Genomic DNA, 23,677 nt, shown 5'->3' with positions numbered 1-23,677 from the left:
TCAAATAAAACTGCATGGGAAGACAACGGCTTCTGAAAACAACGTGTTACAAGCTAATAAATAAAAGATAACTTTGTTTGTTCACAGATGATGCTGTACAACCCAAAAAAAAGTTGTTTGGCCATAACATTCTCTTTCTGATAGGTGATTGTAGGTTCTTTTGGGTTGCACCAAACACGTCTGGTGTATCCTGTTTAGACATGCTTGGTACAAAAGCACCTACAATAAGAAAGCAAATGCTCCAGTTGAAACCGTATGGGAAGGCCAGATGTTGCTATACACTGATGAATCAAAGATAGATTTGTTTGTCCACAGTATATCTGAATCAAAGCAAAGACAGAATTTCAGGAACAGCCCCTACCAACTGTGAAGAATGGTGAGACAGATGTTATGATAAAGGGTTACTTTGCTGCTTCAGTGTCATTTTATCTGTCACCTGCAACCCCTATATAATGTACAATGCTGTGTAATATCTTGGTGCTATAAAAATACTGTTAATGATAATAATTGTACAAAATACACTGGTTAGACCACTTACTTTGATCATTTTGCTGATAACAAGAAGGAGAACTGATCTTTGCATTTACCAGTCAGTATTTGTATATTCAGCTTATCTATCACCCTTTATGTAAAGCGATTGTAATTAGTATGGTAATAATAATAATATTCAGTGATTTCCAGCCGGCTATATGATTACATGTTGAATATAATTATTATAGCCAGGAACTGATAATAGTTTAGAATTGTTTGGTACAAGGGAGACTGAACACAATGCTATACACATTTTTGGTAGCAATGAAACCTTAATGTGCCTACAAAGCTAACCTACTCAAAGCTTTACGTTTTCATCAATGTATGTTGGTAATCGGGTAAGTCTGTATTTCTGATTTACAAAACAAAATACACTGTAGACGAGTATTTCTTAACCAGGGTTCCTTCAGGGGTTGCTGGGGGTTCCTTGGGCAATGAGCAGTTTGTATCTCTCAGGTCAGTTTAGGTGACACCCATAAAATTTTGGGCTGTCTGTAAGGGTGACATTCTTCCCAATGGCGGGCAATGTAAGAATTCTTCCTACAGACCACCAGACTAATATACTGTAAGCTGTGGATATAATAATTATAGGAGGGGCTCCCTGAAGACTCTCACAAAAAGCCACTGAATGAAGGAGCAAGGAGACGAGGTGGCCGAGTGGTTATTGCTCTGCATGCATGGGTTCGAATCCCATCCTCCTCAACAGTTCAGTTTGTTTTGTAACCATTGCAGAGGAGCAAAGTTTCAGTTACATTTCACAGAAAAAAACAATTTTCCACAGTTGCTAGTTAATTTGCTATCTTTCGGATTCACAGGCCTCAATGAATGAATATTCCAGGATATGGATGACATTGCATCACGTGACCTGTACTAAGCCAGACAACAGCGCAGACACAAAAATCAATAGTTTGCTATACAAATATTAAATCAAAATGACACAACCACCGTTATGTAACTGTAGCTGTCTATATCTCTGAATCTGTGTTGCACATTTGCTAAACCCTTTACTTACACATTTCTTTATTTACATTTTAAATTACCCGGGATTTTGATGGTTCCTATGTGGTTATTTAGGTAGACTTTCTGACTCCAGCACACATACTTTGTTTTTTGGATTGAAGAACACTGACTGACTTTACTCGAAGCTTGGAATCGCTCTTTAAATTTAAGGGAATTTTGCCAGGAGAGAAATAAGGGAGCTGCCTTTTCCAACGTGTTATTAAAGTGAGAGCTCTGGGGTCGTCAGCTCTCTTTTATCTCATATTTGGAACCAGCATATGAATGTTGAATAGGCTAATACCTGATATAAATATTCTCATTCCAGGTCTGTAAAACAAGAATCAGGAGGATCTTGCTGAAACATGCAATTTTGCAAATGAGCAAAGGCAGCTCCCATGTTTATGTCTAGTCAGGTTCCCATTTAAATAATTATTAAGCAGTATAAATATAAAGTGCACATATTACGCAGAGCTGTACATTAAATAGGGATTGCAAACAGGAGGAGGAGAGGACCCTGCCCCGAAGAGCTTACAATCTAAGACGTGGGGGAAGTATCACACAATAGGAGGGGGATATGGAATGGTGGGTGAGTAGTGAGGTTTTAAGAGACAGAAGACGGGTAGGTGAGGTTGAAGTGTTGGGTTTTGAGTGCTTTTAGATGTACAGAAAGTAGGACCAAGCTAAGGCAGTGACAGCTTTAAAAAGGTCTTGAAACCGTGCATGTGATGAGGTTATGAGTGAGGAAGTCATTAGTAGGTCCTTAGAGGAGTGAGGAGAGTGGCTAGGGGAGTAATTTTCTATCAGGGGAGAAAAAAGGTCTATAGGGTCAGGAAGACTATACCAGAGAGTCGGGGCAGCTCTAGAAGGCTCAATAAATATAAATGCACCCTGATCTTTCAGCATAATCAGGATGTGATTAGCAGAGTCCATTTGGTGATCAGTTACACATTTCCCATTTCTATGCAACCTGCATGATCCAGTCACCACTTAATATCTTTGGTCATCTTATCTTTCTACTTTATCCCTTATTCCCCATAAACAACAATTTCCATACATACAATCATAGTTTATTTACTTCCACTGATAAATACAGCAACATTCAACATATAAAACACATTGATCGCTGCATATACAAACATTGAAAATCAAAATAAGCATTTATGTGAATGAATGAAGAGCAGAATGAGCTCTTGCCATGTTCTACATTAAAATGGAAAAACTGGGCGGAAAAAGACAAACTGTGGCAAATACATCCCAATTAAATACATAGGAGGGACAGTATGCAGTGATGTGACGATGCCGATAGAACATTCAGGAAGAAGCCGGTTCTTTTCCAATATCATCTTCATCATCATCAGTCACCTATAAAAAAAATATAGACAAATAATTATTAAATAGTTCTTAGCTTTAGGTTTGACATGTATAATTGTGCACTGTATAGAGGTCATTGTGCTTTCATATTGTCACGGCTGGACCACCAGGCATTGTGGGCAGAAGTAGCACAGAGGCGGCTTTTCCTTACATAGTTAAATGTACTGCATTTACTTCCTCATTGTTAGAAAAAATGCATTAGGGTAGGTTATAGTATTCCTCTAGAAACTTTTTTTAAGCTGGGTGGGATGAAGCTGTAGGTGGGTAGTAGGGATGAGCGAGCGAGAATATTAAGTTCGATCTTGCGGCGAATCGGGCTTTTATCGTTCACCGAAAATGTAAGCGAGAACAGCTTTCTGATTCGCCGAGAGGTCAATCTCTCGCCGAATAGAAGAATTTCCAGGGATGAAATTAACCTCTAGTGCCCCGGGGATCGCACACTCTTCTCAATGAATGCAGCCACAGCTGCAATCATTGAGAAGATGTCCAGCACAGGAGAACCTCCTGACATTGTTATATAAGTATCTCTTTATATTATACATTTGTATCTGTAACAAATGTATAATTTGTATGAGATACTTATATTACAATGTCAGGAGGTTCTCCTTTGCCGGGCATCTTCTCAATGATTTTGAATTTTGTAGAACCATTGGAAGTTCGAGGAAATTTTAGGGAGAATGCCAGAGGCATTCTTGCTCATCCCTAGTAGCAGCCCCTGTATTATGACCCAGCCAGGTGGTTACTGGAAGGTGCCGGGTGGTGCACCCAGCTAAAAGGGGCCAGGAGATCACTGCGCTAATTCAGACACTACTGCTATCCCAGGTTAGGAAAAGTACACCAAAGAAATGTTCTTTGTAAAAGAGGTGATGCTATCAGATGGTTGGTATGTACACTGAAGTTAGTGAATGGAAATCTGGCATTTTATATCACTTTCTGAACTTTCAGAGGATTCCATTTTCCCTTTTGTCACATAAAAGCCAAGCTGACCCACCCAACTTACAAGCCTCCATATTGGAAAACCAACTTGATGCCCACCTAAAAACAAATAGTAACAAAGAAGCTAATTTAAAACAATCCGAAATCTTGCATATTTGGAAGATAATCACTTTTGCTGTATGCTCGTGTAATGTAATAATATATTAGGATGGTGCAGTAGGCATGGAGGAAGAATGGCTTTGATCTGTCCTACATTTAGAAACCCTACAACATTGGTAATCTGATTTTCACAGAATTCTGTTAACGTGTCCAATAGAATAGAGACCCAAATTCATATAAAGAAGAGACATTCCAAGGCCATCATTTCAAAAATGACTTCTAATTGTTTTCAATTTTATTGACTGAAAGAAATGTTGAAAAAATATTATAAGCACACACCAAATTTAAAGTGGAACTAAACCCCACTATACAGTACTGACCTTTCCTTGGGTGCCCCATTTTACCACTTCTCCCCCTACCCCCTCTAACCCTGGTATATTGAAAATTGTCTTGCAGGTCAACTCAAATTTGTGAATCAATAGAGTCTTGTTACGTTTATTATTACTTTATGTTCAATATTACACTGCTACTCAGTTTGCTTTTCAAAGGCTTCCTTTGTCAGGGTCATTTTATATACCTATTGTCACAATTGTTACTACAATTGTATTGTACTCTTTATTTATTACTCCCTGTGGTTAAAAATAAAGATTTTTTTTTTAAAATGCATGGATCAACGGGGGAAACAGCACTGAAGATGAGCAAAACTTTCTTTAAATTTTAATTTCCCAGCAATTGATTAGAAGATTTCAAATACATGTCAAATGCTTGTAGGATTGGCAGAAATTTAGACCACAAGATTTTTTATGATTCAACAATCAACCCGATTTTGGGGATCATGTTTAGAAAATCAAAATCAATTTATCATGGTTATAAAAAAGCAATCAAATGGACTGCTTGCATGAGAAAAAGTTACTTGTGTATGGCCAGCTTTAAAAAACAAGAACAGTAGGATTCCAATGTTGCACACTGCGGGGGTATAACTACTAAACATATACAAAGTCTTCTGCATTTTAAATATCTATTTGATGATTCCGGGCTGTACGGCTACTTCCTATCTGCGAGCACTCAGCCATTCCAGAATGTAAATATACAGCCTAAAGAAAATAAAGAATCATGAAACCATCTGTCACTTACTGGTTATTCATCTCCTAAAGCGAGGGTGACCACGTGACAACTATTCTATAACAAGAGGTACTTTGCTAACATAAAAACACACACATTAGTCTTAATTGTGTGATACCTCCCCCAACTCTCAGATTGTAAGCTCTTCAGGGCAGGGTCCCCTCCCCCTCCTGTATCACTGTCTGTATCTGTCATTTGCAACCCCTATTTAATGTACAGCGCTGCATAATATGTTGGGGCTAAATAAATAATGTTTATTAATAATAAAATTACCTGGGCTTAATAGACCCCAATACAAAACCCTGGACAGGTAATACAGATCCATATCTATACATTTATTATGAATATTTCACTATTTTGACACTCAAAGCTCAAATTCCTTCCTACTCTTCCTTTTCTGAACTTTTGTAAAGCATACAAACAACCCACTGCCCTCCAGCTACTGTAGGTGTCATTACCCTACCCCCATTCACACACACTGGGTGCTGGTGGTGTTATAAACAATTTATAGAGCTGTCTAGTATGATGGCTCTATACAAATACAGATTATTATATTATTAATAATATATAGTTCCCCTATAGTATCTGGAAGGTCCCTGTTTACTTATTACTTCATGTGCATGAGCATGCTTTGTACTTTTGCACCTTGTATTATTTCTATTATATTTTTCTTATCTTTTTAATAAAAAAAAAAAAAAAAAGATTTACCCGTAAACATCAGTGATTTGAACTTTGTATTACAAAATGATTCCTAAAGTTTTAAACCTAGAGTTCATTGAAATACCAAATAAAAAAAGATGCTGACAGAGGAATGTCATGCAGAAACCTGTGGAATTTTTAAGTGTTATGTAGACACAACAAGCTACAAGTTCCCATGTGATCATATGAAAATGTCATCATCAACAACTCCTTACTACAGGTGTAACCATACGGAGCAAGGACACCTATCGTAAAAATAAAAAAAACACCACTTACCTTTACTTCTGCAGAGCTCCCGATCCCTCTGGAGCTTTCCTCAATTCAGTCCCACGCTGTCCTGAAATTCTCCTTTGTTCTGCGCTGGGTGCCGCCATCTTTTTTCTTCTTCTGGCTACGTCACCTGATCTGGAACGCACAGGCACAAGATCTGGTAACGTAGCCTGCTGGAAATGGGAATAAAAAGAGTGCCGATCTCACACATGTGCATCTCTGCGCATGTGTGACTTTTTTTTCCCCAGTGCAGGAAAACTCCCCTTCTGCTCATGGCCACAATCATGCATGCTCAGAAAGAGTAGCCTGAAGACTCCGACATGATGTAGGTATCCTAGGGTGCTCTGCACCAAGCAACTGCCAGGAGAACTAAGGGAATAATTTACAAAAATTGACTAAAATTTGACCTGGGAGTACCATATTATGTATATAAATCATTAAACTCAAAACGCTTTACAACTAAAACTGAAAAGATTATTTTAAGTTACACAAACACCTGCATGTATTTACATACAGTGTGTGCAAAAAAATAAGTGATTAGGTTTTCAGGTTTTGCAAGGGACAGCTTGAGAAGGTATTTTGGGCTCATACCTTTCAAGCATTTGTTTCAAACAAGGGTGCAGGAGGGTGTGACCCGATGTACTAGTTTAAGTAGAGATGAGTAAGGCAGCTGGACGACTTGACGTATGTTGCAATATGTGGAACTAGGAATCCCCACTTAGCCACAGATGGAAGCATTTTAAAGAATTTCTCAATATTCTGACACATTTTGCAGTAGGTGCGTAGTGAAATCTGTTCACACCCTGTCTGTCCCACTGAGACACTTTGTAACTTTTGGCACACATAGTGGTAATTTGATTTGACACAGAACACAGTATATTAGACAGGTGCACTTTGTGGAGATGTCAGGGATCCCAATGGAGCTCTTGTGCTTCAGTTGCTCCTGGAAATCAGAATGAAAGAGGGTCCAATCGTCCCTGTGAAGTGGCACTGATATGGAAGTGATTAGATCTGCTGGGTTTATTTACATAAACACAAACTGGGCCCAGCAATGAGCCAGTCTATGTAGCTGTCCATTGGACAACCCTAAAAGATGATATTTTATTTCTGTACACATTGGGCCTGATTTAATAAAGCCCTCTAAGACTGGAGAGGATACACTTCATTAGTGAACCTGGAATGGATCTGGTCCAGGAAATCATTTTCAAATGACTTAAGTAATCCTTTCCAAGTTTGCTGGATCACCCAGTTTCAATAATTAAAGTTTATTTTCCCAAGTCTCTGAGAGTTTTAATAAATCAGCCCCAATGTATATAAAAACATGCATGTGTTTTATGTGATTTAAAAAAAAAATTATCAGTTTTTAATCTTTAGAAATGAATGCCATACACATACATGGGATATATAAAAAGGGTTCCAGGTACATAAAACACACATTCACTCATGTCCCTGCTTGCCATCCAAGATTATGGAGGTTGGCAGAGCAGCAGGGACCTGGTGAGATGGCACAAGGCAGACCTGATGGGAAGGATGAGCAAATCCTTAAAGGAAATGAGGTCTGTGTGCCTGTGACCCGACCCAAATCCAGCACAATTCAACCACCAATAACATGGGATTTTATGGTCTTATGTGAGCATAGAAGATTCTGCAGAGCCCACAGTACCATCGTGTAGCTTCTTCCATATCAGATGTATCCATATGCTTCAATACCGGAAATTAGGTTTATTCTTTGAACTGGTGGTTTGTACTCTTTAGAGGCCATTAAAACTTCAATATTCATTCCAGAATGTTTTTCAGCTGCGTCGGGCCGAAGTACTTTACCGTAGCAGATTTGTGGATCTATCTGGATGTTTCCTGGATCGGGTCCCACGTTGTCCAGGTATCCTCCTTCGTCCGGGCATGGAGGAAACGCTGGGGCAGCCATGTTTTTTTACCCTTCATTCTACGTCACCCTATCTCACACTGCGTAGGTGGATGACCCAGAGACTAACTCACTGAGCATGCATTGAAGAAAAGGCTCTTTCGGGGCATGTGCACAAGGAGCAACCAGAAGCCTCCTGGAATCCATGTTATAGGTATACCAGGAGGCTCTGCGCTCACATTTTGTCTTTCTCGCTGCAGCAATCAAGACAAATAGGAGAGGGGCTTTACCCTTTTTTTTTTTTTTAAAAGGGTTTTAAACCCCATTCCCCCCAAATACAAGAAGTTAATTATTACCTTATAAAAAAGGGGTTATCTACCCTTTTATGTAAAGTAAAAATTTTACTTTAGGTCCGCTTTAAAAATATGTAAGGCAACACATTACAAAGTTAGTGTTCTTAGTATTGTTGCCATTGGAAAATAGTAAACCCCATAATTCCGACAGCTTTCTACCGCCCCCTATACTATGTGTTAACTTTTTAAGGCCCACCCCCTTAGAATGTCTGATGTTTCCATTATATCTGTAATATCCACAGTTGTCCAGTGCCCCTGTATTGTGACCCAACATTTTAGGAATCACCCAAAAACAGCCGGTTGGTTACTAAAAAGTGCTGGGTGGTGCACCCAGCTAAAAGGGTCTGGGGAGAACACTGGACAGGATACCCACCAGGATACCCACCTGGATGCCCTTTGAGCAAGTCTCCACTACTCCCTGAGATTACAATAGAATACACAGATCTTTAAACATGTAATTCCTCATGTCAGAGGAGACTGGCCTAATCTGACCATGGAGTTGGCCTCTGAACTGGCCTTAGTTGGCTAGAGAAGCCTTCCAAGAGTCTTAGTTGGCTAGAGAAGCCTTAGAGAATGTGGTCAGTTACATTTTGAGTCAGCCCAATGCAAAGATTGGGTGCAGACCAGGCTATGCCAGGCATCTTTAAAAGGGTAAATAACAGCCACCTATGAACACCACCCAACTGGTGGAATGTGTCTGTGGAATGGAAGCCTACCCAGAAGGAAGTGGTAACCACACATGGGTTATTACACATCAATATAACAGTAAGTTCCAGGAATGGCAGATGTCTTTCCACCACTACCACCCGCCTAATAGAAAGTTCAATTTCCTTTTTAAAAATTTGCAACTAGGTAATTGGGTTTCTCTCACAATTGGCTTTAGACTGTGGTTATGACATATGACTATGGTAGGAACATTAGATTGTGAGCTCCTTTGAGGGACAGCTAGTGACATGACTATGGACTTTGTACAGCGCTGAGTAATAATAATAATAATGTCAGTTTTTTCTAAAACAAATAATAAATTCTATATTCTATACATTCTATTCTTTCCATCCATACTTATTTATTTGATTAAACTATAGCAACACAATTAGCCTGACTGATACCAAAAACCACAATGAGTGAATGATATGACAAAAGGAGGATGCACGTTATGATGACAAGCTTACATTCAGATGTGACTAATAAAAGCTAAAATGAAACCACAAGCACACAATGTAGGGTAAATAACTATTTGATTTGATTGATTTATCCTTTGTTGATTAGAAACCAGAATTACAAGAACGTCCACTTCTAAATCTGGGCGCTGGAGCAGATTTGTTGTCTAATAACGTGAAGGCAAGAGTGACGCCTACAGGCTACTAAGCAAACTGCATCAATTCAGGGAGTGAGTTAAAAAAAAATGCTGAACTGTTTGTAAAATACAAATAAATGTTTGAGCAACTAATTCAATTTGCAATATTGTGCGAAGATGTGCAGGCCTTCACCCCCTAATGTCACTGCTACAGCTGGCAGAGTAGAACATCCAACAGGTATGGAGAAGGTTTTGTATGAAGGCCTAGACCAGTGGTAATCAACCAATGTTCTTCCAGAGGTTATCTGAGTAATGAGAAATGTATGACTCTCAGATCAGTTCAGGTGACCCCAATGATGTTTTTGGCTATCTGTAAGGGTGACATTCTTCCCAATGGCAAGCAATGTAAGAGGAATTCATCCCACTGACCCCCACACTAATATAAGGTGATCTGTGGATATATGAATTATAGCAGATCTGAAAGTTATTTCAAGGGTTCTCCCATGTTAAAAAGCTCAGGAAACACTGGCCTAGTTGTATTAGGGTATTCTGAAATCAACAGATTGCTATATTAATATGTTGCTTGGATCCTTTGAACTGAACAGGTTGCTTTTTTCCTGGTGCCAGGGTTCGGCATGAGGTTGACCTGGTACTGGGAGGGCTGGTCATGGCCAAGCTGTTTAGGTCCATGTTGGAACAAATGACAGAAGGTGGAGAATCCCAATAATCAGTTTAAAGAATGACACTGCAAACTGAAGGGAAGGACCTTCAAGATTATATTTTCTGGATTGTTGCTTGTGCTATAACCAACACAAAAAGACAGAGGGCGCTAAGAGAGCCAATCACATGGCATAATGACTGGGAAGACTTTCTGGGGGTACAACCTATATGCTAAAAATGGTTTGAAAATAAATAGAAGTTTTGAAGTAACGTACTAAGAAATGGGACATTGGGTCTGATTTATGAAATCTCTCAAAGACTGGAAAAGATAAGACTATCATGAGTGAAATTGGGTGATCCAGTAAATCTGGAATGGATCTGAAAATTTGCCAATTAACAGCAAATGATTTTCAAGAAATCCATTTCAGGTTAGCTAGGCCACCCAGGTTCGCCCATAACAGTTTATCTTCTCCAGTCTTGGAGAGCTTTTATAAATAAAGCCCATTGTCCATTTCTAAAATCAGCTGATCACCAATAGATCACATGTGCCAATAAATCAAAACTAAAACCCCACAGACATACCTGCTCCACACCTTCAACCTCTGGGATGTAGAATTGCAGCATGTTTTGGATGCCACTTTTCAGAGTTATTATTGAACTTGGGCAACTTGTGCAGGAGCCTTGTAGCTTCAGTTGTACAATGCCATCCTGGAATCCTCGATAGAGGACATCACCGCCATCTTCTTGGACTGTGGGCCTGGAAAGGAAGAAAAAGGGGTTGGTACAGAGCAAGCCCGTACATGAAACTCAAGTTGTAAACAGAAAAATTTGAAAGAACAGCTTTTTTTTGGCAATATAAGTGGTTTTCTTAGTGATAGTTTGTAGCATTCTAAGCTATACAGGACTCCACTGAGCTAGAAAATAGCATTTTGTAAATGACATAATACACACTAGGAGGTGTCAGAGTTGTACAATCATCTCATGTCATGTCTCTGCTACTTGACGCGTTTCGCCATATGACTCCCTCAGGGGAGAGTGGAGACAGAATTGAGGGTTCTAAAAGATGAAAATTGGCTTTGTAGTCCTGAATTCATGTGTATTGGAGAGAAAGATGAAATAAAAATGATTAGAAGAGACAAAAAGAGAGTGGTTTTATTTCAAGAGGGTTATGCAGACTTATAAAGGGTACTAATAAGTGAGTTCTTGTAAGGCAGGGGTGTCAAATCTGGCCCCCAATGTCCTTTTTTTTGGCCCCCAAATGAATCCTACAAATGAACTGCAACTGACTTGCGGCTGCATTGAAATAGCACCACTACTACAATTCCTGGCATCGGGTCTACAGACCAGCAGGCTCTCTGCCGATGCGTGGCCCCACATTGGACTGTTTTATAGACGCAAGTAATGCAAGTAATGCTGGGAATTTTAGTAGTGGCGTTATTTGAATAAAGAGGGAGTTTCCGCGGTGGGCGACTCAACAGGATTTAGCTCCGCATTGGCCGCGTCTGGCATTTCCAGCATTCCCCCTCAGCTTTTCCTTGCTATTCCAAGGCATGGACTTGAATGGTTGGATTTTCATAGAAGACTATTGTTATTATTGTTAGCTGGTGCAAAAAGGTTACCATTAAAATTTAACTCAGAAGGCTACAGGCTTTCTCTATTATAAGCTTTTTCCAGATTGAATGTGATGCAAAACCTCTTTGTTTCCATATGAAAAGGGTTTATATTTAATAAGAAGGAAAAATTTCCGCAATTTTTTCAATAAATGTCAAGGTTGGCTCACAACTATGTTTATGTTTTTAATTTTGGCCCTCTGTGTATTTGAGTTTGACACCCCTGTTGTAACGTAAATACGTTCCTCTGTTATCCCCATAGAGCCAGAGAGGTGACAAATGCAAGCAGTAGCAGAGTTTGGGTCAGGTCTGGAGGGGAAAGAAACTCAAGTTGTCAATATCAGCACTGTCTATTGATGATTTATTAGGAGAATTCAGAATAAGAATGTCCCCTGTGTTGTCTTTAAATCCAAGATACTAAAGGCTTGAAGCAGATCTGTACACAAATGGTGACTTTTTCCTTCATAATTACCCGGATCTCCTATTAGTTTTCTTATGTTTCCCTAATTCAGGCTTCACATTAAGCCAGTCACATGACATTATACCAAGGAACTGTTCATTTAAGGTGAAAAAAAAAAGATCAGAATTAACTTCTGCCCACTTAGAAGCTTGGGGCCACATCGGGTGACATACATGACTTAAATTTCACCGCCTGAGCGCCACATTGCATGACATTACACCGCGTTAGGATCGCGTTGCGTGACATTTCACCGCCTGAGGGCCGCGTCGCGTGACATTACACCGCCTGAGGGCCGCGTCCCGTGACATTACACCGCCTGAGGGCCGCGTCCCGTGACATTACACCGCCTGAGGGCCGCGTCGCGTGACATTATAAGGCGTATGGGCCATGTCACATGACATTATACGGTCTGTGGGCCAGGTCTCATGTTGATCTGGCAACAAACCCCCATTGGCAAAACCACTAGCTGACCTTCCGCCAGTCTTTTTAAAACAAACCCCTTGCTAGAGAGCAGCAAGATGTTGGTATTGAACAAGATTTAGTACATTTAGGGGGCAGCAAGGAGGTTAGAGGGCAAGTAAAAAAAAAAAAAAAATTCTTCCATGTGGCTCTGCTGCAGGTAATGTGTCACACATAGTAGGGTCGGCTGGTACCCCATACTGGAGTACATACTTTGAGTTTATGACATATAGAGACAGAATAGTCATCATGGGTAGAGGCAAATTTCCTGCAGGAGTGTGAAGATCGGGGGGAAGGAAAGGCAGGACACGGGGATATAAATATTTAGCAAATCCTGTTTTGCAAGTTTCTTTACAGATGACCTGTTTTACCCGTTTACCTCTGCAAGGTTTAGAGGGTTTTATGAATCCTGGATATATCTCTGTTACTGAATAACATGGAGCTTTATGATGATGGATTTTGTGAACTTCCTGAACACAAATCTATGCACAGCATGAATCTTGCAAGCATTTCTTGCTGTGCCAGCTTTGTTATCAGTACATAGTACATAGGTCAATTGTGAATAATTTAGATTTATTCCTTCTCACCCATAACCAAATCCCTGACAACACGGCGTTTCTGGATACCATGAAGCCAATGTCAAAATAAATGTAATCATTCATTTTAGTCTGCTGGCAGTGTGTTAATAGTCAGCACTTCCCCTGAGTGTAAGCTAACACAAATTACTGCATTGGCTGCCACTGGCAAGGAAAAATTTGGATGAACTGTGTGCAACACAAGAGTCATAGGGGAGAGATAAATCTCATCAATGCAGACAAATACTTGCATAGATGAAACTCAAGTTGTCACTGTCTATATATGAGGTGAATGTAAGAGAACGAATAGTAAGCAATTCATCTTGTAAGTACTCATAGTGCTACCAGGTCAGGAGAAGAGAGAAAGGTTTAAAAAAGGCAAAACAAAAATGGTACATGAGCTATCTTTAAACCCAGGCCACCATAATTACGTGTTGGTGTTGTCATACTTTCATAATGAGATAATTTGACGTAATATTAGCCAGCCCCTAGAGTATTTAAAATATTGAAAAGACAGGCAAACAGAGGGTTTTTTTGGATACTTATATTGTACACAAATTGGTATCTATCAAAATACAATAGCAACAGTTTTTTTATTTCCCGACCTTGGCAGAACCGATGAGGCCTTTTTGGGATATTTAACTATACAAAATACATGTATAGTTAAATATCCCGATAAGGCCTCATCAGTACAGATAAAGTTGGGAAAAAACTGTAGTTACTGTATCTTGATAGCTACCACTGATGTATATTTGTAATATAAGTAGCCAAAAACCCTCTGTTTGCCTGTCTTTTCAACACAGGCTACCATAATCTAGTTCCATTACTCAAGGCAGTCCAGCAACCAAATGATCAATTCACCCATCACATGGGGAACGGAATATAAGCATTACATGATAGGAAAGTAATTTTTTTATTGAGCTTTTTAGATAAATTTTTTCACAATGTTGTTTCTTAATGTGTAGTTTGATATATGGGAATATACAGCCTGAACTTATGGTCCAATGAAGCCGCTTGGTTCCATGAAACATGATATATTGGCTGGTAATATCTACCTATCTACAGTTTTGTATACTGATGTATATGGAGATTGTTCATAAATATTGTGCTTAGATCAGCCTGTTGAGATGTTGTTATCTAGGCACTTTGAAGTTGTGTATAGTTTTCATTATGTGTCTTACTATTTAACAATAAACGTATTTGAGTTTAAATGTGAAGAAATGTGTTTTATATGTGATCTCCACAAATTACTCTAATTGGTGGGAACTATTTTTGCTTGTAACTATGTTTGAGTAAGTGGAGTCACATACTATTTTTATTTAATAAGTTTAATTGGTTAATATTCATTTCAATTGTTGTCAGGCCTCCCACACATCCCAACTGGAATGATCAGAAAGTGCATGGGATATGTTACCATGATGTGCTATTAAGCTCAGTTGCAGCTTTGGCTTACAAGGTTACTGAATTCTGTTTTTCGGAGAATCCATTGACCTCTTGATGTTTTGAGGGGGTTCCATGAATCCAGGACATGTCCTTGTTATTGAGCCACACAGAGTTTTATGAGAATGGATTTTTGAGACCTTCCTAGATAGTAACCTATGTACAGCATTAATATGTTTTCAGTTTCCTTACTATATAAAATAGGACAGCCGATGCCAAAACACCGGATATGAGCAATATGGATGTCCTTCCTTGCAGGTTTGTAAATCTAAAACTATAAGAGGACATATAGGAAGCAATTTGTTCTGAGGGGAGAAAGGGTTATAAAAAGCAAAACATATTAAAAAAAAAAAAAAAAACAGGCTACTTAAATCCAGGACCTTTTCGCAAGGCAATCCTGCAACCAAATGACAATGTAATGGAAATTACTTTTTTGATTTTATTGATTAGAAACTGGATTTACAAAAGAAAGTCCACTCCAATATCTAGAACTGACCCCTAATGACATAAATGCAAGAGAGGCAGGCTAATGAGCAAATTGCATCAACTCAGGCATTGAGTAATGCAAAAAAAAAGAAATTTGCAATGTTTGCATTTACTGCAGTTTTCAAAGTTTCATGAATCCCAGGTATGTCCCTGTTAATGAGCAACACAGAGCTTTATGATGATGGTGTTTTGAGAACTTCTTGGATAGTTAATCTATGCAAAGCATTTCAGTTTCCTTCCCATATAAAATGACTAAACACCCGCTATGTGCAATATAGATTTCCTTCCCTCCAGGTTTGTAAATATCTGCTATGAGCAATACACATTTTGTTGTTCTTCAGCTTTCGAATGCTTTCTTTGTATTCCTTCTTGTGGGTACAGAGTTCAATTGTTGGTAAGTGAGATTTCTCTCCACACCCATAAGCAAACAACTGATAACACTTAATTTATCCATTACCAGGAACTTAAGCCAGTGACGTGATTATTGTAATTATTTCCATGTGAAGTATGCGGGCAGTGTGGCATTATTCTGTGCTTCCACCTAGTGTAAACTAAGTGCATAGCAACACAAATCACTGAACTGCCTGACACTGGAGAGAATCTGTAGAACCTGTGAGTAATATAAAGCAAACAAAACTCATCACAACACTAATCATGGTTATATGTGAGTATGGCCAGCAATAGGCCAGGTATTATTATCGAGCACTTCAGCTGGCATATATCAAGGGCTAAATCCAGACAGAGAGCTGTTTACAGCAGAAATCAACCAATCCTCAATTATTATTATTATTAACAGGATTTTTATAGCACCAACATATTACACAGCTCTGTACATTAATCTCCCAAATCCCTAGTTATTACGGAAATATATTTATGTACAGGTGTTTGCCTGCAGTGGTTGTTTTAGAAGCTTCATGCGTTGGGTCTGATTTAGAAGATAGACTATCATGGGTAAACTTGGGTGATCCAGCAAACCTGGAATGGATTTGGTCCAAGACTGAAAACATCTGCCGAATAATAGCAAATTATTTATTAAATCTATTCATAGTTTGCTGAATCAACCGAGATCTCCCATGATAGTTTATCTTCTCTGATGTTCAACTCCATCCATAGACATGAACAGGACTGCCTTTTATTGCTTTTGCAAGCGTTCCTAATTGTGGTTTGCAGTACAACAGCAGGGAAGCAGAAACACCATGAGATATTGTAACCAGTTCAACAGAAATCGAAAAAAAAAACACAATTGCATGCAGTAAAAGTATACAAATGTGATAAGTGGTACTAGACACTCTGGGGTGCACCCGGCAGCCTGGTTTTCAACTGTTAATCTGAATTTAGCCTTATAGGAGTTAAATAATGTTTGCATTGTCATTATGGACCCGTTTACTGTATAGAACCAAGATGATTTTTTCCCCCAAAATGTCATTAGGAAAATAATCTCGGTGTATAATCGGGTCGCACCAGTAGATGGTGCTGTGTCCTAATGTAGAGTGTGTAACAAACTTTTACCATTGGAGACAAGAAACGAGTTTGTTAAATTTTTTAAAAAGGGGATGGAACAAAATGTTATGACAGGGAAGATGTTGACAACTTGGGAGGGCTGTTAGGTTGATTTATATGGTGCTCTGTCTAACTAATGTAATGTTTGGACGCGGATTGTTCTAAATGCATACCTCTTGTTTCACGGGTCTTGGCTTCATTGTATGTAAATGGTCAATGTACTTTTATTTTCTGTTACCAAAAATATTTAAATAAAAATGTACATTTAAAATATGAGGTGGAAAAGGGCACTAAGGAGGACAAGGGGAAACTGGAAAGGACCTTGCCTGACTGACATAGGACCACTTTGAAGCTTTAGAAGACTCACAATCAGGGTCAAGCACCCATTTTTTTCTGTGTAACAGAAGTAACACTCAAGTACAAAATTATGAAAGCTGTGTGTCCCTTCGGTATACATTGCTAGTGTTCAATTGGTAGGCAGGGTTAGATAGTGTGTGAATGTGAGTGTATGTTTGCATAGTTTTTATTTCTGTATGTTTTGTGGTGTCTTCCTGTAACTCTGAATAATTTATTTATCGTTTAGTAAAAGCATAAATCTACAAAACAAGCTGCGTTCCTTGGACTTTACTGAGAGAACTAGACTAACAGTTAGCTTTACAAGTATATATATATATATATATATATATTGTCCTGCAATCATGATTTTGAATGTTAACTGTGACTGAAGCATTTGTGCCCAAGTTTTATAGTCAAGGTTTAACCATTGTCCAATTTTTTTCAGGTAATAAATACCAGGTTGGTTTATATTTGAGTATATATGGCACTTGGTAATACCTTTGTAATTACTTAAGATAAAGTAATATAAATACTGTTAGGCTTTTTTGGCATTACTGTATACTTGAATGAAAAATTCTATTTTTTATAAAATCTAAAGATAAAAGAAGAACCAGTAGTAATCTGAAATAGGTAATGTAAAAAAGTATATATTTTGTCCCATTTAGGTCGGCACTAAAATTATAGACTCCAGTGGGGTGCAGATTACCTGATCCTCGTATCTAGAAGTTCTTTGATCATTGCAACCACTTCATCATCTTCTTCTGATGCAGCTGTAGAAAGAAACACACACAAAAGTTATTAGAGATTCCATGGCAACCTAGAACAAGAAGCAGATTTCTGGGTAAGGTAACTTGGTGCTAAATGAACATTTTTCATCTAAGTGTTCCCAATCTTCACTTGTAATGTTTGGAAGTATACATGTATAAAAATATTATTAATAATAATAATAATAATAATAATATGGCTGCCGCCAATGGAACTCGTCAGACCTCTGTCTCACTGACTGTGGAATCATTAATGATTTGGCAAGGTACAAGTAGGAATCTTATCCTGCTGCCAACATAGGAAAAACTATTGGTGCTTCATTAAACTTTTTGGGTAAGTTGCTATGTTTGAGATATTACCTGTTATTATTATTGTTGCTGCAGACCAGAGTGCTAACCACTGAGCCAAATTCTGCCATAATATTATATGTTATAGGCGGCCCTTTAACTTAGAATGATCTGCAAATCAACAGAACACCTGTACAAGGGATTTAATGATGTATTTATTCTACAAGTAAAACATTGCATTTTACCACCCAAAAACAGCCAGGTGGTAATAAATAGTGCTGGGTGGTGTGCCCAACTTAAAGGGGCTGGGGAGATCACTGGGTTTCATTGCGAAAAAAGCAACATACAATTAACTGGGCCTTTCAGGGTTTCCTAGCTTGGTAAAACAGAGCAGAGACTGACTGTGGAGTACTCCAAATCCTAAAACTATGGTAGGTAACCCAGTCCAGGGCAAATCTCAAAGAGAAAGGTATTATTGCCAACTACCTTTTCTAAAATAGTGTTTTGATTTTGATGTGTGGCTGCACAACATTTTGCTGATGGGGAAAACAATAATGGAGGGGTAAAACTGAGATACAGGAGAAGGATCTTTGAACAATGACCTTTAAGGAAAAATAACCAGGTTTTTAATAAAATGTAATGTTATATATAGTTAATACTAAAATATGACTTTGTAAGGATGGTAAAGATTATATGAAATTTTAGTGAATGGCTTACATATACTTTCTTTCACCAAAATAGTGTAGTTGTACATAAGCCCTTAGAACTCCTGCACATTCTCCTGGAGGCCCTCTATAGTTGCAGAATACCCAAAAGCTGTCCCACTTTGGTTTTTATTATGAGACTCACAGTTCTTTTGCAAACTGTAACAAGCATGGCAGGCCAATAACAATCTCACATTCCACTTGCTATGGGGAGAGAGCATATGCTCAGTGTACCAGGCTAGTAGTTTTGAGAAGCAATGGAGATGCGTTTTCAAAGATTTTTAATACAAAAGCTTAAAAAGGATTGCAGAAGTAGGTTAAGAGAAGCACAGGCAGAACCTATTTTAGGAACTATGCACACTTATAGCTAGGATCAGTCAGGATTTACCCTGTTTGCTAAGACCAGTAAAGATATTCTAGCTGATAAAAGGCTAATAGCTTTTAATTAAAAGTAATGAGAAAATATCCATAATTGCTGTTAGTTTTCTTTAATTATAACACAACATGCATTGTGCATACATAGAAAGTGTTGTTCCTAATGCATTTCAATAAATGCAGCTATGGTGCAGTCAAGATCAGCATATGTAAAGCCTATGCTGGTAAACATACCGGTTTCACTGCGAGGAGCGTCCTCAGACACTACAGGTAAGCCAGAAGAGAAGAAGTCCATTATGGTGGCATAGATGTCAGGTTTTATTAGGTTCCAGTCTATCTCTTCACTTTCCTAATAGTTAAAATGCAAATATTACTATTATTATTTTCATAATATATTTATTTAATCCTCTGTGTGCTGGTCATTGTCCTTACCTTTGTGATTGTGATAAAATCTGGCCCAAAGAAGACACATTTTACTCCTTCGACTCTAAAAAGATGTCTGCAAATAAAAGAATCAATATATGAAATACTCTTCTATGCATTACAAGTAACATGTCTGAGTTACAAGCAATAAAACATTTGTTAAATTTAACTTCCAGCTGAGCAAATATTGCCTAAATGCAGGAGCCCTGTTTATTCTTCTTGAATGTTCTTGGTGTATTATTTCTTTTAGACCTATACAGCATTAAATAATTCCTGCACATGACCTTGCTTGGAATGACAAATTCTAGTGTTTACGATATAAAATGTTCTGGATATCACTCCAGGTGGGGCTTGATAACAGGTTCTATTTATAGCGAATGTGGCATATATAGCTCTATTTTAGATGAAGTTTTACTTGCTCATACTTTGGACCTATTTGGTTTTTGATTATGTCTTATCCTTGTTATTTTTCTTTTTGTTGTTCTAAAAAATCTTAATAAAAATATTGAAATACAAATAATTCCTGCACTTTGCCTCTGTATCATTTCTGTTTCTCTTGTGCAGGATGACAAGTCGGGTATTATCCTGTAATAAGTAGACCTGTTGGGGGTCTCTCCCTCAGTTCTGCTCTGCACAGGCTATGCACAGTGATAATGTCAAACTAATTCCATATGTGGTGTTGCAAAGGTATGAGGTGAAAACAGATAAAAAGAAATATATTTATATAATAGTATTTGTGCCTGGAGTTCAGCTTTAACTCTGGTAACAATGGTTAGTATACAGCATTCTCAAGTAAGCAGATTGCACTAATGTGAACAATTAAGCTATAAGGCAGCAATCTCAACCAGGTCACTCTGACACCAATGATCTGAAAGTAGATCTGACATTCTTCCCAATGGTTATCAATATAAAGGGCATTCTTCCTAATGATCACCATGCTCTTGTACAGTGAGCTGTGAATATAGTAATTATAGAAGGGGTTCTCTGAAGACCTGAAAGTTATGTCAAGGGGTTTCACCATGTTAAAATGGTTGACAAACACTGCTACAGGGAGTTCTTGTGCCTTTGGAAAAAAGGATTCCCTTGGGTGGAAAATAATAGCGATTGGCTGATTAAAAATCCAATCCAACCAATAAACCCAAGATTAAGAATGAGATATCTGATTTGGCATGAAGGGCCTATATCAGGGGTGCTCAACAAATCGATCGTGGGCCCTGCCTTACCCCTCCCTGCTGTTTACCAGCAGCCCTGCTGTAAGTCTATAGGAATGCTGGGGATGTCTTTCGTCAGACAACACCAAGAACTTTGCGTCCAAGGCCCCGTGTAACTGAGGTGAGCAGTGCTGGGCAGCCAAGTCAGTTCAGGCTCAGGGTTCAATTACTGAGATATATATATTTATTTAGAATTTTTATTGTTGGTAGATCATTTTGACTTGGTCATTTTAAAAGTAGCTCGCAAGCCAAAAAAGTGTGGGCACCCTTGGCCTATTTAGTCATACAGTATGGATCATTCCTAGACATCTCCACTTTTTTTGCATTCCCCACAAAGTTTTAACTAGGAAAAGAAAATTGTTACAAATAGGCATGTTGGTTTCTGAGACAAGGTGTTTCTTTACACCCAAAGTTGTACAATAAATTGTACCAAAATGGTAAACTATTAAATGTAAGACGTAAAATGGCTAGTTTGGGGATTTTGCACACACACATTTATCGAATAAGGATCACAATTTTGATCAGTAGAATTGTTTTGATTTTCCTCTTAAGTATTCAACGTCAAACAAAGGGTAGAATAATGCAATCAAAGATCAGTTATATAATTTTTCTATTGCAGTGTATCATGTATTGATTAGTTACATAGCTACATAGTAGGTTAGGTTGAAAAAAGACATACGTCCATCAAGTTCAACCACTAGGGAAATAATCATATCCCAGATATAAAACCCTATATGACATAGTTGGTCCAGAGGAAGCCAAAAAAACGCCGGGTACAATTTGCTCAGGGGAAAAAAAATCCTTCCTGATTCCATGAGGCAATCGGATGTTCCCTGGATCAACAGTCACTGTTATCTTTACTTTAAAGCCTTAATCCCCAGTTATATTCTGTGCTTCTAGAAATCATCCAGCTTTTTCTCAAAGCAATCTATAATAGTTGCTGAAACTATGTCCTGAGGAAGTAGATTCCACATTTTCACAGACCTAACAGTGAAGAATCCCTTCCTTATCCGGAGTTTAAACTTCTTTTCCTCCAGACGCAAAGAGTGTCCTCTTGTTCTTTGTAATGATCTTACAGTGAATAATGGGGAAGAGAGTTCTCAATATGGACCATTTAGATATTTATACAGGGTGATCATATCACCCCTTATACGTCTCTTCTCAAGGGAGAATAGATTCAGTTCAGCTAATCTCTCCTCATAGCTGAGCTCCTCAATTCCTTTTATTAGTTTAGTTTCCCTTCTCTGCACTCTCTCCAATTCCACAATGTCATTTTTGTGAACTGGTGCCCAAAACTGGACCGCATATTCCAGATGTGATCTGACCAATGCTTTGTACAGGGGCAGGATTATGTCTCCATCTCTGCAGTCTATTCCTCTTTTAATACAAGAAAGTACTTTACCAGCTTTAGATATTGCAGCTTGGCATTGCATGCTGTTTTTATTTTTCTATGATCTACCTGAACCCCCAGATCCTTTTCCATTTCTGACTCCCCCAAATGTATTCCCCCTAGACAGTATGAAGCATGCATGTTGTTAGCTCCCAAGTGCATAACTTTACATTTATCTATATTAAATGTCATTTGCCACTTGGCTGCCCAATCAAACAGTACATCCAGGTCTGCTTGTAGATTATACACATCCTGTATGGACTAAATTCCATTACATAGTTTGGTGTCATCTGCAAACACAGAAATGGTACTTTTAATCCCAAACTCTATATCACTTATAAAGATTAAAGGTCCCAACACTGAACCGTATCTGGGGTACAGTGTGAAATGCTTTAGAAAAGTCCAAGAACACTATATCAACTGCTATTCCACCGTCTACCTGTTTACTTACTTCCTCATAAAAAGAAAGTAAATTTGTTTGACAACTTCGGTCTTTCTTGAAGCCATGCTGTTAAACTTATTATTTGATAACAAGATAGTGAGCCAAAAAGTTCTCCTGCATGTACTAAGAGTAAATGGGAAAATGTTAATAATGTAGAGCTTATTATAATTTTTGCCCCAGATTTTTACTCCTGTCTCCCAAGCCCAAAGTCCCTACCATAGTCATATGTCATTACCACAGTCTAAGGTTATTTATTTTATTTTTTTTTGAGGGGAAGCTAATTAATATTATTGCATGTTTTTGGGATGTAGGAGGAAACCCACGCAAGCATGGTGAGAACCTGCAAACTCCATGCAGATGTCCATCCAGTGTCCTGGCCGAGATTTGAACCTGGGGCCCAGCGCTGCAACTGTGCTGCCCTTTTGTCTTTATCTTTGCACATTACTCAGAATATCCCACTGGATTATCGAAATACCGATCTCACTCACATTTCATGCTGCTGTTTTAATCAATCCTATAGCATAAACAAGTATAAGGCAAGTAAAATACTAGCTTCCCATAGAAGAGGCAAACCAACCTGTGAGCCTGCAGCTGCATGCTGTTCAGTTAATTATTACTATTAGGACTCAACTGAACTCTCTTCCTATGGGAAGCTGGTATTTTACACTGGTTGGCCAGATGTTGGTTATGCACTTACCTGTCTCTGAGTTAGTAGTCCTGCAAGATATGATTTTATCCACTGTTTGGTATCTACCTAAATATTTAACAACAAAAGCTTTAAAGGTTTGCTTGGGATCTCAATATTCCCCCTGAAATGCATTGGAATTTGCTACTATTGTACCGTATTTTTCGACGTATAAGACGCACTGTTTCTTCCCCAAAACTGGGGGGGAAAAGTGGGTGCGTCTTATACAGCGAACACAGTTTTTAAAAATAATTAAAATATCATACTCACCCGATACCGCGTTCCCGCGATGCTGCGTGCTTCTTCTCTCCTCTCCTCCTGGCTGCAGCGC

At 38.5% G+C, this 23,677-nt stretch overlaps 1 protein-coding gene across 1 annotated transcript in view; it reads right to left on the bottom strand.

Annotated features, from left to right (window-relative positions):
• Positions 1-2,581: 2,581 nt before the first annotated feature.
• Positions 2,582-23,677, bottom strand: part of NFU1 (NFU1 iron-sulfur cluster scaffold) — a 26,386-nt gene continuing 5,290 nt past the window's right edge. The window contains exons 4-8 of the mRNA XM_072402822.1: positions 19,628-19,694; positions 19,430-19,544; positions 17,771-17,834; positions 10,781-10,955; positions 2,582-2,892 (exon numbers count right to left, since the gene is read on the bottom strand). Of these exons, the coding sequence (XP_072258923.1) occupies positions 2,842-2,892; positions 10,781-10,955; positions 17,771-17,834; positions 19,430-19,544; positions 19,628-19,694 (472 nt within the window). The 3' untranslated portion in view covers positions 2,582-2,841. The remainder of the gene's footprint in view (positions 2,893-10,780; positions 10,956-17,770; positions 17,835-19,429; positions 19,545-19,627; positions 19,695-23,677) is intronic.

Source organism: Pyxicephalus adspersus, chromosome 2 (assembly GCF_032062135.1).
Source record: "Pyxicephalus adspersus chromosome 2, UCB_Pads_2.0, whole genome shotgun sequence".
NCBI lineage: Eukaryota > Metazoa > Chordata > Amphibia > Anura > Pyxicephalidae > Pyxicephalus > Pyxicephalus adspersus.
Note: the sequence above shows the minus strand (reverse complement) of the source record. Positions and strands in the feature narration are given on the sequence as shown.